The sequence below is a fragment of the Centroberyx gerrardi genome, chromosome 19, assembly GCF_048128805.1.
Source record: "Centroberyx gerrardi isolate f3 chromosome 19, fCenGer3.hap1.cur.20231027, whole genome shotgun sequence".
Lineage (NCBI taxonomy): Eukaryota > Metazoa > Chordata > Actinopteri > Beryciformes > Berycidae > Centroberyx > Centroberyx gerrardi.
The window spans coordinates 5198820-5212005 of record NC_136015.1 but is presented as its reverse complement, the minus strand read 5'-3'; the positions used below and the strand labels follow the sequence as shown (position 1 = coordinate 5212005).

At 43.1% G+C, this 13186-nt stretch overlaps 1 protein-coding gene across 1 annotated transcript; it reads left to right on the top strand.

Annotated features, from left to right (window-relative positions):
• Window positions 1–227: 227 nt before the first annotated feature.
• Window positions 228–9472, top strand: matcap2 (microtubule associated tyrosine carboxypeptidase 2). The gene is made up of 7 exons (XM_071907568.2): window positions 228–423; window positions 2045–2712; window positions 4934–5077; window positions 6324–6456; window positions 7741–8046; window positions 8516–8613; window positions 9043–9472. The coding sequence occupies exons 1-7, from the start codon at window positions 399–401 to the stop codon at window positions 9199–9201; spliced, it is 1533 nt and encodes a 510-aa protein (XP_071763669.2). The 5' UTR covers window positions 228–398; the 3' UTR covers window positions 9202–9472.
• The last annotated feature ends 3714 nt before the right edge of the window (window positions 9473–13186 follow it).

The window sequence follows — 13186 nt, the reverse complement described above, 5'->3', positions numbered from 1 at the left end:
ATATTACTCAAGTCTACAGACAACTTCAATCACGGCGTCTATTCCCACAAGAACTTCATTTCCCATAAGCACTATCGTTTCTCGTGACGTCGCTAAACGAAGCACGAAACCATGGAAACAACTCAGCCAACGCTTGTAGGCAGCGCCCAGCTCAGTGCTTGTCAACTGGAGGTGGGATGTGTGTGGTTAGCTCAGGCTTACCGGTCGAATTGCGTTAACAGTATGATTTCTACGAGCCTTTGTATTTTCTGAATACGTGTAGCCGTTAGAAGTAAACTGCTTTCATCGGTGGTTTACTACATGGACCTGGTTTGACAACGTTAGCTGACTAACCTAGCTAAATTGAATTGTAATTTCACTAGAAAAAACGATTCTCGTTAGGTTAAGCTTAACAGAGGATGCTGGAATCAATAAAAGTAACAGGTATGTTGCATTTTGCTTATTTTCCTGTAACCGTTAGCTCGTCTACGTATCAAATTAACATATCAAAAGCAAAAAATGGTTGTTTAACTAATTTACTGGCGTCTATTATTGTAACCAGTGATGTAACGTTAGTGGTAAATAAAAGGTGGGTGAACTTAGAGATCATCATAAGGAAAACAATCACGAATCTAAAAAAAATATCTTCTATTTTCAGAAAAGCATTGATTTATTCGTATTATGCTTATTTTCCCCTATACTCGTATAACTTATGCCAATTTTATCCTGCTTAATATGATGAATATTATGAATTCATGTCCTAAAAAGTTCATGGCAGCCTAAAAAGGTGGGTAAACTGATTTTAGGTGGGTTTACCCTCCACTACTTCCCTGATTATTACTCTTAACTCCTTAGTCAGTGCTGACTTTAGTTTATCATAGCTATTTTGATCAATTGATCTATGCATGAGCATTGATTCGTATTTGTCTAAGTTCAATTATTGCCAAAGAAATACAGTGTTTACTGTTTACAGATTCAGGACTGTGTATGCTGTCATATTTGGGAGCAGAATACCAAGATGAAAAGTCTTAAATTGTATTTACTAAACTGAAAACCTGAAAGGTCTTCAATGCAGTTAAATAAAATATTTGAAATCTCAAATTCAGTTTTAGAGGTGTGTTTTTCAGTGACAAATCAGTACAGTCGGTATGCAGCTGTTTTTATTTTCATGTTTATTTCAGTTACAGAATCAGTCTTATATCTCATCTAACTGGCATGAAAAGGTCTTAAATTCAACTTGATGAAACGTGCAGACTCCCTGTATGCACAAGACAGGGATACCAGACAGATAATTTACTTTGCAGAAGCCTAACATCACAAAAGGGGAAACCCAATGATGAGATACCCAAAGGACATGTTAGATAATGAAGCCACTTAGTATTTCATCTGGTGGCTGAACATGTTACTCTCCACCCAGCAAGCCAATGAAGCTATAATTAGGATTTTTTTTCCCTCTTGTCATTATTACTGTGCTGCTGAGGTCGTTAGTTTGTGCTGTCTGTGGTTGCATGGCTTCCGCCTCAGTGCTCCTGTCTGAACGGAGTGCTTGTTCTTAGTGTGATGATGCTCCAGGTTATCTCACTGGGACTCACAAGGCCCTGCACACTCACTCCTCTCTGCCGTACTCACAGTCTCTGGAGACGTGATGAGAATAATTTGCTCTGTGATAGCAGGACACTGAATCGTTTATGACACGTTAATGACGCATTGCCGATGGTCCCCGACTGCTGACGTCACTGTAATGCAAGCCTGTCAAATTAGGTCCATTTGAGTGATATTGCATCATTATGAATGCATGGAAAAGGAATGAATGGAAAAAGATAGTTGTGGTTATGTAAACTGATAACAGAGCTGTAAAAGCGCACTGTTCACACTGAGCACGAGTTGCCTTAACAGAATATATTTTCTTTAGCTTGGCAACAGAATATATCTATTTTCATCCTCTCTTCATAAGAGGATTAGTCTATCTACCTACCAAGAAGTCTGCATGTGAGGGGGAATCTAAAATAAGCAGCGAACAGAATCACTTTCCTCCCTGATTGCTCTCTCCTATCCCTTCTTCCAGAAAGACTCCACTGGCCAGAACTAGAAATGTCCAAAAAGTACGTCTTGAACTCCACTGACAAGCCGGTGAGTCCGAGCCAAGTGTACCTGGAGAAGATTTCGTCCCACGTCCTCAAAGACCTCTTCACCACCGGGACCAGCAGCTACAACGTCCTGCTGCAGGCCGAGGAGGAGGAGAGGCAGAGCCCGAAGCACTCCCCTTACAGGAGGCCGAAGACATCGGTGAAATGCGCCTCCACGCTTCATAAAAGAAACCGCCCGGGCGCGGCTCCTCATGCGGCGCGGGCCGGAGGCGGTGAAGCCGTGCCGTCACATCGCGTCCTCTCGGTCAGCCACTCCAATCTCCCTAGGCCAGCACGCAGCATCACAGTGCTGGGCAGCACCATGGGCCTTTCCCCTCGCCCCGTCCCCCATCCCAGGAAGGTGTGTGTCCCCAACTCATCCCGTACCAAACTTCCCTCATTGCCCAAATCGGCGATCGCGCGGGAAGCGGAGAACGCCAAGAAACTCTGCATCCTCACAGCCATCAAGCCGTCCAATGTAGAGAAAGAGAAAGTGAAGTTTTTCAAGTCTGACTTCAACTACAACCCCCAGTTTGAGTACAGCAACCCCGTCTCTCCCCTCGTCCTGGCGCGGCATAACAACGCCTCGGATCGCTTTCTCACACAGGTAAGGAGCAGAGTTAGGCCCGGGGTAGAGAAACTTGAAAATCTATAGAAAGAAAGTAGCAGTCGATGGGTGCACAAGTCAGCCGGATTTAGGTACAGAGGCTGCGGCAGGACAATTCATCACATCTACAACGATGTCCCGAGGGCGTGGGGTTGGTGCTGAGCTGGCTGGTTGGAGAGAAAATTCCACGCTGTCATGCCAGGGGTCAAGCTGGATGCTGCGACCATAGAGACTCGCTGCCAAACCTCTTTAGTTTCAGGGCTCAGGCAGGGCCAATCTGTTGTCCAAGTGAAAGTGGAGTTTAGCCTAATCCTTGTCACAGAGCCAGGCTTAGATGAATCAGTTCAGAAAAACAGGAAAAACTGCCTCTCTGGTCTCTTGCATATTAACATTTCTGAGTACATGTCCAGTGAGTGACATTGAACCTCCAGATGAATAACGATATGTTCAAAGCCAAGTTTTCATGACCCTGAGACCATGAGACTATTAACGAACCCACAAATGAACTCTTAGTATTTCTGTTTAGATTACCCATTTAAGATCAGCAGTATTGTGTTCCTAGGATGCATTGAACAATAAAACAGCCCCGCGGTGTTATGTTGCAGGCTGCTTGGGTAACACAAGTACACAGATAGTAAGAGAAGGGTTCGGTATCTGTTGTTGAGTGAACTCCACAGGAAATGCAGTAAAACGATCCCGCGGAGGAACGTTTGCAGCGTGCGCTTTCATGTTTTCTTTCTTCCCCTCTGGAGTCGGCTCTTGTTTGACATGTTTTCTTTGTGTAGAATGTTTTGGTTTTTTTTAACTTTTGGATAACAAAGGCACTAGTCTACCACACTAGATGTTCAGCTCCAGGCAGCAATCCTAACCTTCAAAGCGGCAGCGGTTTATATACAATGCCACAGCCGCTGTGCTGTTGCATTACAACTCACTGAGCAATTATGAAGTGGGCTTGAAGCACTGTCTCCACTTGAGTCACCCATGTCAGATGATGTTCCTCTCTTAGAGAATTGACCAATCCAGATTACTGACTGGTCAGGAGAATAGAAATGCACTGATACCCATGCAGTAGAAATCCTATTAGGGAATATTTTTGTGGTGCAGTTGTAACAGTGATGCCCTTTATTCTTCTACACATCATGAATTCCGAACGCAATGTAAGGCAAGGCTCTACGCCAAAGTTATAGCACCACCATAAACAAAGTTTAAAGCTGCACTAGGCAAGATTTTTATGTAAAAGTCCACCCAGCCAGCCTAAATCACAAATTGGGGCTGCAGAGAATAGCGTCCCATCCCCCCTAATTGAGACGCTGTAGATTCGCCCTATTTGTCCAAATTAAATTCTGTTGTTGGTGTGGTCACTGGTGGGAAATCTTCTCCACACACAAGAAGTGATGAATCAGAGCTTAAAGGATAAGGCTGGTGTTTTTTAATGCATTGCTTACCGCATTGCTTACACAAATCCTATGAAAATAACAAAATCAGCAATGATTTTGTTTTGCCAACAAGTCTCGTCCATGTAGCCGGTGCCCAATGAAGTCATGTCCCAGCAGCCATAGAACTCCACTGTATTAAAAAAACGATTAAAAACACGTCACAAAGCCATGCTGTTGCTCTGGGCAACATATTTCATCATCGCGATGCACCGGGCCAGCCGACCTTTTCCTCAAACAACTTAATAAGCCGGCTGTAAACACTTTGCGATCTCAGGAAAGTAGTTCCGTAGCACTGAAAATAGTCCCCGGCGTAATGAAGAATTTGTTCCCATCTGAATTTGATTTGGTAATAACTACAACAGCCTGACTTTTCGTGGTAACAGTTAGCGATTTTTAAAATTATAACTATGTCTTTGTGAGCTGTATTTCAAGGTTTTCAGCTTACAACTGGAGCCAATGACTTCCGGGTTGACGGCTAAAAACGGTACGTGGGAAGTCAGAAAGTAACGGGAGTAGAGCAAACGCATTGTTGATTTTGTTATTTTCATAGGATTTGTTGACGGTAAGAAATGCATTAAAAAACACCAGCCTTATCCTTTAAGAGCAAAATACACACTGTCTCCTAAACAGCAGTGAGCGAGCGCTCCGTCCAGAGAAAGCTGGACTCGCCAACAAATGCTGAATCTTTTGCCAAAAGTTTTTTTTTAACCCACTCCAGAAGTTTTTGGGAATAGCTTCCAGTCATATGTTGACTTTAAAATCCTTGTTCTTCTCAACTCTTGCAGGCCGTGCGCATCATGGAGCTTGCCCTGCAGAGGTATGGCAACTATGAGAAGTTTGAACAGACTACTGGGGGCAACCTCCTCAGCAAGAGTCGCATCTGGTACAATGTCAAGAAGTACATGGAGAAGGAGGGCTGCATGGGGGAGGTAAGAGACCAAAGGACTTTAGTATAATTTGACAATTTCCACATTAGAGCATATTAAGTAGAAGTATGATTACAGCATTATTAGGGTGTGTAAAATAACAGCAGTAAATATGGTGAGACAAAGAAAAGAATGAATGCAGAATGTGTACCATATGAAAATGTACCTAAAATATTAGCCTAAATGTAAAATGAAATGTTCTTGACATGCTGGAAGTGTCAGTTGCATTATGTTTAATAGCCCCACTTTCTACTGTATATTCTTATTTATATTCTATTTTCTTTGCTGTATCCTATTATCATTTTGCCGCTGCCGTGTTCCAGTTTCCCCACAGGGATCATTTAAAGGTCCAGTGCAATGAGAATTGCATTTCTCAATTTCATGGTATGATTTAACAAAGGACCTGTTAATGTAAAGTTACCTAAACTATTGTAACTGTCAGCATTGTGGAAATTTGGAAAACTCTCCCTCTGGTTGTCAACAGAATCAAACAGATATAGAATTCTAATCTACTTCCTGGTGTAAATGATGTCTTTAATGCTTTGGACAAGGCTTTAATGAATACTCTGATTGGTCGACAGTATGCATAATTAATGAGGTGTCCTGTAGTCTGTCAGACAATAGCCAGCCAAACAACTTGCCAAACTAGCCAAAATCTCTGTGCCTGCATTGTTGCTGGGTGCTGAAGTTTCAATACTGGATATTTGTTTTTTTACATAAATTATTAAGAGGCTGGAATAATTAGCCCCTGGCATTTCATGTCGCTGCCTTCTCTAGTCTGTGACCTTCCCAGCCCAGAATATGTCATTGTGCATTTATACATCATTACAGCCTATTCAGCAGGAACGGCAGACAGCAGGCCATCAGAGTGAATGTACTCTGGGGAAAAGTAAGACCTTGCGAAAAGCCGTCGCCTCACCGAAGTCACTCTGCAGTCTGCTGGTGTGGAGCGGTGTTTATGTAACCATCAACAAGGACAGCTTACATCACCAAGTTAATGATGTTCCACTGAACACATAACAACACATATACTGGCAGCTTGTGTATGCTTGGCAAAGACCTGATGGATTTAAACATAGTAGACAGTGGATCGAAAACACAAAGAGTATATTCCATTACAGGAAAAATCCAACCTAAAACACTTAAAAGTTAAACCAGTGAACACACCATCATGCTGCGTACGACACAGAATTGTCACAGTATACTTTTCGGTATGAATGGAACACTTGTGTGTGTGTTGTGTTGGTAGATAGTAGTCCATGTGACAGACGACCTCCTGTCCAGAGCCTCTATGACGGTGGTGAACAGCAGACCCACGCTGACCATCAACATCTCCACCGCCCGCGAGCACTGGCTGGAAGGCATGCTAAGGCACGAGATAGGTGGGTAGCCGTCGCACAGGGCTTGTCTCATATTAATGTAATGGTCAGTGGTTCTCAACGCGGGCTCCAGGGACCACCAGGGGTACTTGAAGGGGTTCGAGGGACCAGAAAATTGAGGAATAGTTTAATTATACTGTAATTTAGTTCACTAAAAAATGCTAAAATCTTCCCATGTGGGTCCATGTAACAAAATCTTATCAAATGGGGCCTTGTGTGTGCTAATTTGAACCCCCGAGAACCCCTAAATGAAGTGATTTATGTTTGTGTGTGTAAGTTCTGCTGGGTCAATAGCCTAACAGCAGTGTGTTCATCATAGTCTGTTAACTGTAAAACCGCTGCACATTTCCTTAATTCTACTTCTGTGGTTGTGTAGTTGTTATTGGTTGGAGAGATTTTCCTGAAGACTAAGATCATTGTTATCAAGGCCAATTTTACGCCTTCTTGGTCTGTAATGGTTTACAAGCACTGCAGAGGTTTTTCTCCTAATTCAGGGAAATTGGTGGACTGGACTACTTTGCCAATAAGTGGAACTATAGCTAGTGAAGCACATTCAGATTAAGGCAAGCTTTGTTCTTCTTCTGTTCAATAATTTTGTTGCTGTGCAAAATATTTCCAAGATGCTGTCTTTGGCCTAAACTAATTCACTGACACTACAAACTACGATTCGACCAATATGGGTTTTTGAAGGCCGAGGCTGGTAATCCCCAAAATTACAAGTATTCATTGTTTTCCCCATAATTTTATTCTTGTTAGGGTGAAAAAGCCTCTGAAACAGCACTTATGTCATTGGAAACTTTCCACTGAAATCCAGGATACTAATATGTATACTATTACTAATACTCATACTAATACTAATAATAAAACATATTCATGCATACTTGTATGGAATCTGATCAAAATCTTGCACAGACAGCCAGTGTAGTATTGATCATTTCTACAGTGAATATGTAATCAAACAAACTACATCATATCCATCATATCAGAGGTGGACGATACTGACAATGTAGTATTTACTAAAAGGTATCAATATTGGTCTAATATATTAACAATCTAATATATTGGTGTAACCCTAATTCAAATATATAGGAAATCAGTAGAGGAATAATATAGTACACAACATGAGACATTAATGCACAACAAAGGGTTAAAGTCTACATTGATTACAAGAAGGGACTATAGTCTAACTCCTCATTGAGCCCCGGAAATATTGTGGCTTTCCATATATATAGAAAATGAGTTTTACATGGATTGTGTGATTGCTAAGTTCTGGTCTCTGTTCACCAGGCACACATTACTTCCGCGGCATCAACAACAGCCAGCAGCCGTGGAGCAGCGGCGCGGGCAGGAAGAAGCACAGCCTGAAGCCCCTGAACCCCACCGAGGAGGGCCTGGCCAGCATCCACAGCGTCCTGTTCAGGAAAGACCCGACGCTGTGGCGCGCCGCCCTGCTCTACTACACCGTCTACCAGGCCAGCCGCATGTCCTTCTCCCAGCTCTTCCACGACCTGGGACGCTTTGTGCAGGACCCCAGCACCCGCTGGGACTACTGCGTCCGCGCCAAGAGAGGCCAGACCAACACAGCACAGCCGGGTCAGTAACCCACTGGAAACACCAAGCTTACCATATGTGCTGCTGTGTGTACAGCATCCACATTTTTTTTTTTTACAATGACTTACGATAGGATTCCAGATTCATCTGAGAGTCTGATCAGTTTGCTGAGATATTGGGCCGATATTTCTTTTTATTCAAAACCAGATTTCAGTTTATTACATATTTATTGTACAATTGATTGATACTACACTGTTTTTTTTGCAGGAAGCCCCTAACCTGAATTGATTCTAATGAAACATTTTGATTGGATTCCACACAAGTTTGCATGAATATATTATTGTTATCATTATTATCCACCCTGACAGGATTTTTTTGGCATGGAAAATGCTCAAATATAAAGAAACTGACTATTGGCACAAAATATCAGTGATTGGAAGCTTCATTCTAAATGTATCAGTATCATCAAACCCTAATTGGACCTTTTGGACTCTGACCTCTTGTACTGCAGGTTGCTTCAGTAAAGACCAGGTGTATCTGGATGGCATCCTGAAGATCCTGAGACACAGAGACAAGATCGACTTCCCACTGCTGATGGCTCTAGGAAAGGTGAGGGAATGCATCTGAACTCTCTGTCTATGTGTTCTGCAGGACAGTGCCGCGTTTACATGATGACACACAAGGGTGATATGATTTTCCCTCTGCATGCCAATAGTACAGTAGATTATGACAGCAGAACACTATCATTTCTCTCTCTTTTTGTTGCCAAAAATAAAAGTGTAACTGCACATAAAATGGCTCCAGTTCACGCATAACATTAAATGTAAAGCGAGGCTGAATACAGCTTATGTAACCACTCTGAGGAATAAACAGACCATGTTCTTCTGCTTGAGAGGAGCGATGAGTGAAAAATGTGCTTATCCCAGCTGGTATCATTGAACAAAACTATGATGTATATGGAAATCTATGATGTTTTTTGTCATGCAGCGCAGTAAGCTGTGTTGCTGATTGTGTGTGTGTTTGCCTGCGGGGCCTCAGGTGTCCTTCGAGGACGTGGACCGGCTGAAGGGCCTGGCGCAGATGGAGAGCGTTCGCATCCCGCACTTCCTGCAGGACCAGGCGAGCTACGCCGAGCAGCTGGAGAAGATCATGGAGGTCAACCGGCTGACCGACGAGGAGCTCCGGGTCATCGTCTGAGCCGGGTCCCCGTCTCCGTCCCCCGACGAGACCTTAATAAAAACCTGATGTCACACCACCGCCAGTCACGGCCCTGCATGTCTCACCACCACCACCACCTCCATCACCTCCAAGCATGGTAACAGACTGCGTGACTCGTGCTGCGTGCCATATTGCATGTAGAGTAGGGTTAGACTGATGTATTGGTTTGCTGATATTGGCCTTTTTATTGAAAATTGGATTGACAGTGTCATCCACCTCCAGTATGCAGTATGACAAGAATATAAGTCTGGGGAAACACTGAATACTTGTGTTTTTTGGTGTGAAAATGGTCAAATTTAAATATATTGAATATCCAAAAATATTGGTTTTGGCATCAGCCTTGAAAAACCCATATCAGTCTAACCCTAATGTAAAGACTGTCATTCATTATCATTTTCTCTTGCACCTACCTATGAGCTAAGTGTACTTCTATATCCTCCTCTTTTCTGAAGATGAATGCATTCCTGCACTCCGTTTTCCGCAGAAATCCACTGATGGTTGTTGATTTTGTAGTACATGTTCATGATCTTACCACTGAAACAGAGCGTGTCGGTCAAGAGGAAGATGGCTTAACAATATGGCAGGGTCTGGCTTATACAGTATGCTGCGTCATACCAGGCAGAGACTGGACAATTGCCTGTGTAAGTGCTTCATCAGCAGCGTCACACACAAGCCTGCTAATAAAGGCTGTCAGCGTTGTTCTCTGTAGTGCTACGTTTGCTGATAGGTTGATACAGCGCGGAAAAAAGAAAACGTCCCTGAAGGTACAATCCTATTGACCGTGGATGGCAGACAGTGTAGTGATATATGACATTGTGAAGGTGCGGCCTGCTCTCTAGTCTCCATTTCCACATTATGCCCAATGAGGACATCTATCTAGTCTAAGTGCCCTGACTTGAAACCTACACCCCTTTTCACTATTTGCACTTTCTTACCTTCCATCTACCTTTTCAACTGCTCTGTCATGGGCAGTTACTCCGTAGATGAATTTTCCCGTTTTGCGAAACAAACCCAAATGCCTCGTAATTTCATTGTGATACTTGATGATGATTTTTGTGTCGTTGATACCAAGGATGACCTAACACAGGGAGCACATATGATGCTACGTCACCTCAAATACCCCCTATATGATACAATCCTATAATATGGTATTTGTATGTGATGTGTTTTTCTATGTGAATGACTTTTTGGTGATGTTCAGAGACGCTGGAAACTCAAAATAAAATGGATCTCCCAGGAAATGGGTTTGTTGTGTGAGTTGTAACTCCCAAAGAAAAGTTTATTTTTTTTTACATTTGTGAAAAAGTAGGGCCCAGAATGTAGCGACAGCAGCTGGATATGATGCAGTTTGTTTTGATTACATATTTATTGAATAATGGATCAATACCACACTGGTCCTCTATGGGAAGCCCTTAATCTGAATTGATTCTGTTCTATAGGCTCCAGCCCCCAAAGGATTAAGTGGGAAGAAAAAATCAATGAAAATGACAGAATGAAAAAAGGTCTCACCCTAATGCTAGACCATACTGAGCCACACAGAGTCCCTGTTGAATATTTGTAGCTCTTGTCAGTGCGGGACATCGATAAGGAAAAGGAGAGTGTCGTCGCTCAACTGAATACCCTGAGCGACAACCCTATCTGTCGCCCTCGGTAACCAAACCTGTAAGAATGCACACCTGCCAGCCTCTGCGCAGAGGTGTCACTGGTCCCATTCATCAAGCTCTGGTTTCACCGGGAAACTGGAAACCAGCGAGACCCAGCGTTGACTGACACCTACAAGCAGTGACATGCTGGACAAAAGGTGTCTGTCTACACATTGGCTCCACGCGGACCGGACTCTTCACCTGTTCATCCACCCGGCTCCTTGGACCCGGCTCTGTTGCTTGTCCACTTGTGGAGACAACTTGGTACCGCAGGCTGGTGAAGGAGCGTTGGCTATAGATGGGCAGAGTCGATCAACACAGCTTAACTGGCCGTATTGTATTCGACCTCCAACGACGAGGCTGCTTTTAGACTTGGCTTGCATTTGGAAACTATGAGAAATTCATGAAATTTCTGTGTGGGTGTTAGAAGAAGCAAGATTTTGTGTTTGAGCTCAAACTGACCAAAATACACCAAGAAAATCATAGGATGACAGCTATAAGGGGTGGCTACCTTTATATTTCAAAAATGTATTTGATGTGGTGGCATTATAAGGCATCATGAGCGCATTATAAGCACATTGTGAGTGCATGACAGCATGGTATAATAGACACAATGTGCAAAAAATGTAGGGGTTACAGTTAATGTATAGTTAATGACATGATATTCAATTGAATATGATTTTCTGATGTTTGTGTGATGATTATATCGTAAGAAAAGTTGATCTCTTCTTTAAATTTTCAAGTTTCTAATCTGCTTGTAGTGAAACTTAATTGCCACCAGAGGGCAGTAGCAGACAACGCTTACACAAGACATGACCTATAAATCTATACAGAGAGGATCCAGTACAATCCTGTAAGCCCATGTGTGTCAGTGACAATCAGAAGTATAATCCACCAGATGATCATCATAAACATCAGCTGACATGTCATTGCCAACTGAAAATAGGACAAATAAAGCTTTGCATTGTGACTGCTGTTTTCCCTCCCTCTCCCCTCCTCACTCATGCACTCCTTATAGATATATATAGGCTCTCCTGAACCTGTTACATCACCTCTGGATTTACAGATCAGCAAATGTGTATCTTATGGTGATAGACGATACTGACAATGGCGTCATATTGCAGCAGCAAAATCCTCTCCAAGACATGTGACCTAGGCCTTGACATTTCCCTCATCGCTTCAAGGATGAGTCTAGAAAATGGCAACTGCATACTTCCAAGCCCTGTCACTGTATAGACTAAACAGTGAAAGTCTGTTTGGGGAATATTCTTTAATGTTTGTTGGAGCATTTCAGGTCACCCGCATGTAGACCAGCCAGCCCCTTCCTCTAAAACCGCACAGAGATGTCAGTTATCTCGCCTATTGCAGCTACAGCAACAAATGAGGACAATGTCCGCTGAATAATTTATTGCTCTGTTCCTCTCTGTAATTGTAAGAGCACCGGGCGTCACGGGTTGCTCTGTTCTTTGGAAGATACAAGCCTGGCATCACAATGAGTCCAAACAGCATTCAAAACCGCGCTGCAACTTGAATGTACGGAAAATAGCAGCTAGAAAATCAATTCTGAATGTGTGATGGGGAACTATATTTGCTAGACATGGGAGTCCGCAAGACTTAAAGTCACAATGAAACGGCATTTTGAGAGCATCTAACTTCCTTAATGTGATTGGATATTGGGGCGGGACATAATGCGGTGAGGGATCATTCAAAAGTGTAAACCAATGGGAGATCAGCTAGGGAGAGAAAGGCAGTTTCATTTGATGGGAAGGGTGTAGAGGCAGTATAGCTCAAAAATCTGATAGTTTTATTGGTTGGTCGCCTCCTGGTACACAGTGATGTCACTACTAAAGATTTTCTGCTTTCCAGGAGGTAAAAGTAAGAAAGTATGAGATTTTGATATAAAAATACAATAAAATAATCATTTTTTTGTGTATGATTTGATAGTTAGAATGAGACTTTAAAGGGGCATTAAGTGACAGATGACCTTTATCAACCTCTGTTGGCAACCAGTAGGAACTGCAACAACATGATAGAACTTGCCTCCTCTTACACAAGTCTGTGGCAGCGATAAGCAGCGGAGGCAGCTCTGATGGCACCGTGCCCAGCCTCCTCATTTCCATCACAGAGGGAGGGAGATGGCAGCTCACACGTGCGCACAGAAAGGACGGCTTACATAATTTAATAGAGCAGCCTTCATCTACAGCGGAGATGTTATCCTCCACTCCACTGCCAGAACAGATGAGCGTTACAGCGGAGCCTCCGGACCGCAGATGAAGTGCCGCCTCGCACCAAATTCAGATCCCGTCCCCGATACCGCAGCT

What these genes read in the sequence shown, in the direction of transcription:
- matcap2 (XM_071907568.2), top strand. Translation starts at nt 399, where the DNA reads ATGCTGGAATCAATAAAAGTAACAG. An exon ending in GGAATCAATAAAAGTAACAG is followed by an intron (nt 424 to 2,044) that starts GTATGTTGCATT and finishes CCCTTCTTCCAG; the next exon opens with AAAGACTCCACTGGCCAGAA. An exon ending in TGCTGATGGCTCTAGGAAAG is followed by an intron (nt 8,614 to 9,042) that starts GTGAGGGAATGC and finishes GCGGGGCCTCAG; the next exon opens with GTGTCCTTCGAGGACGTGGA.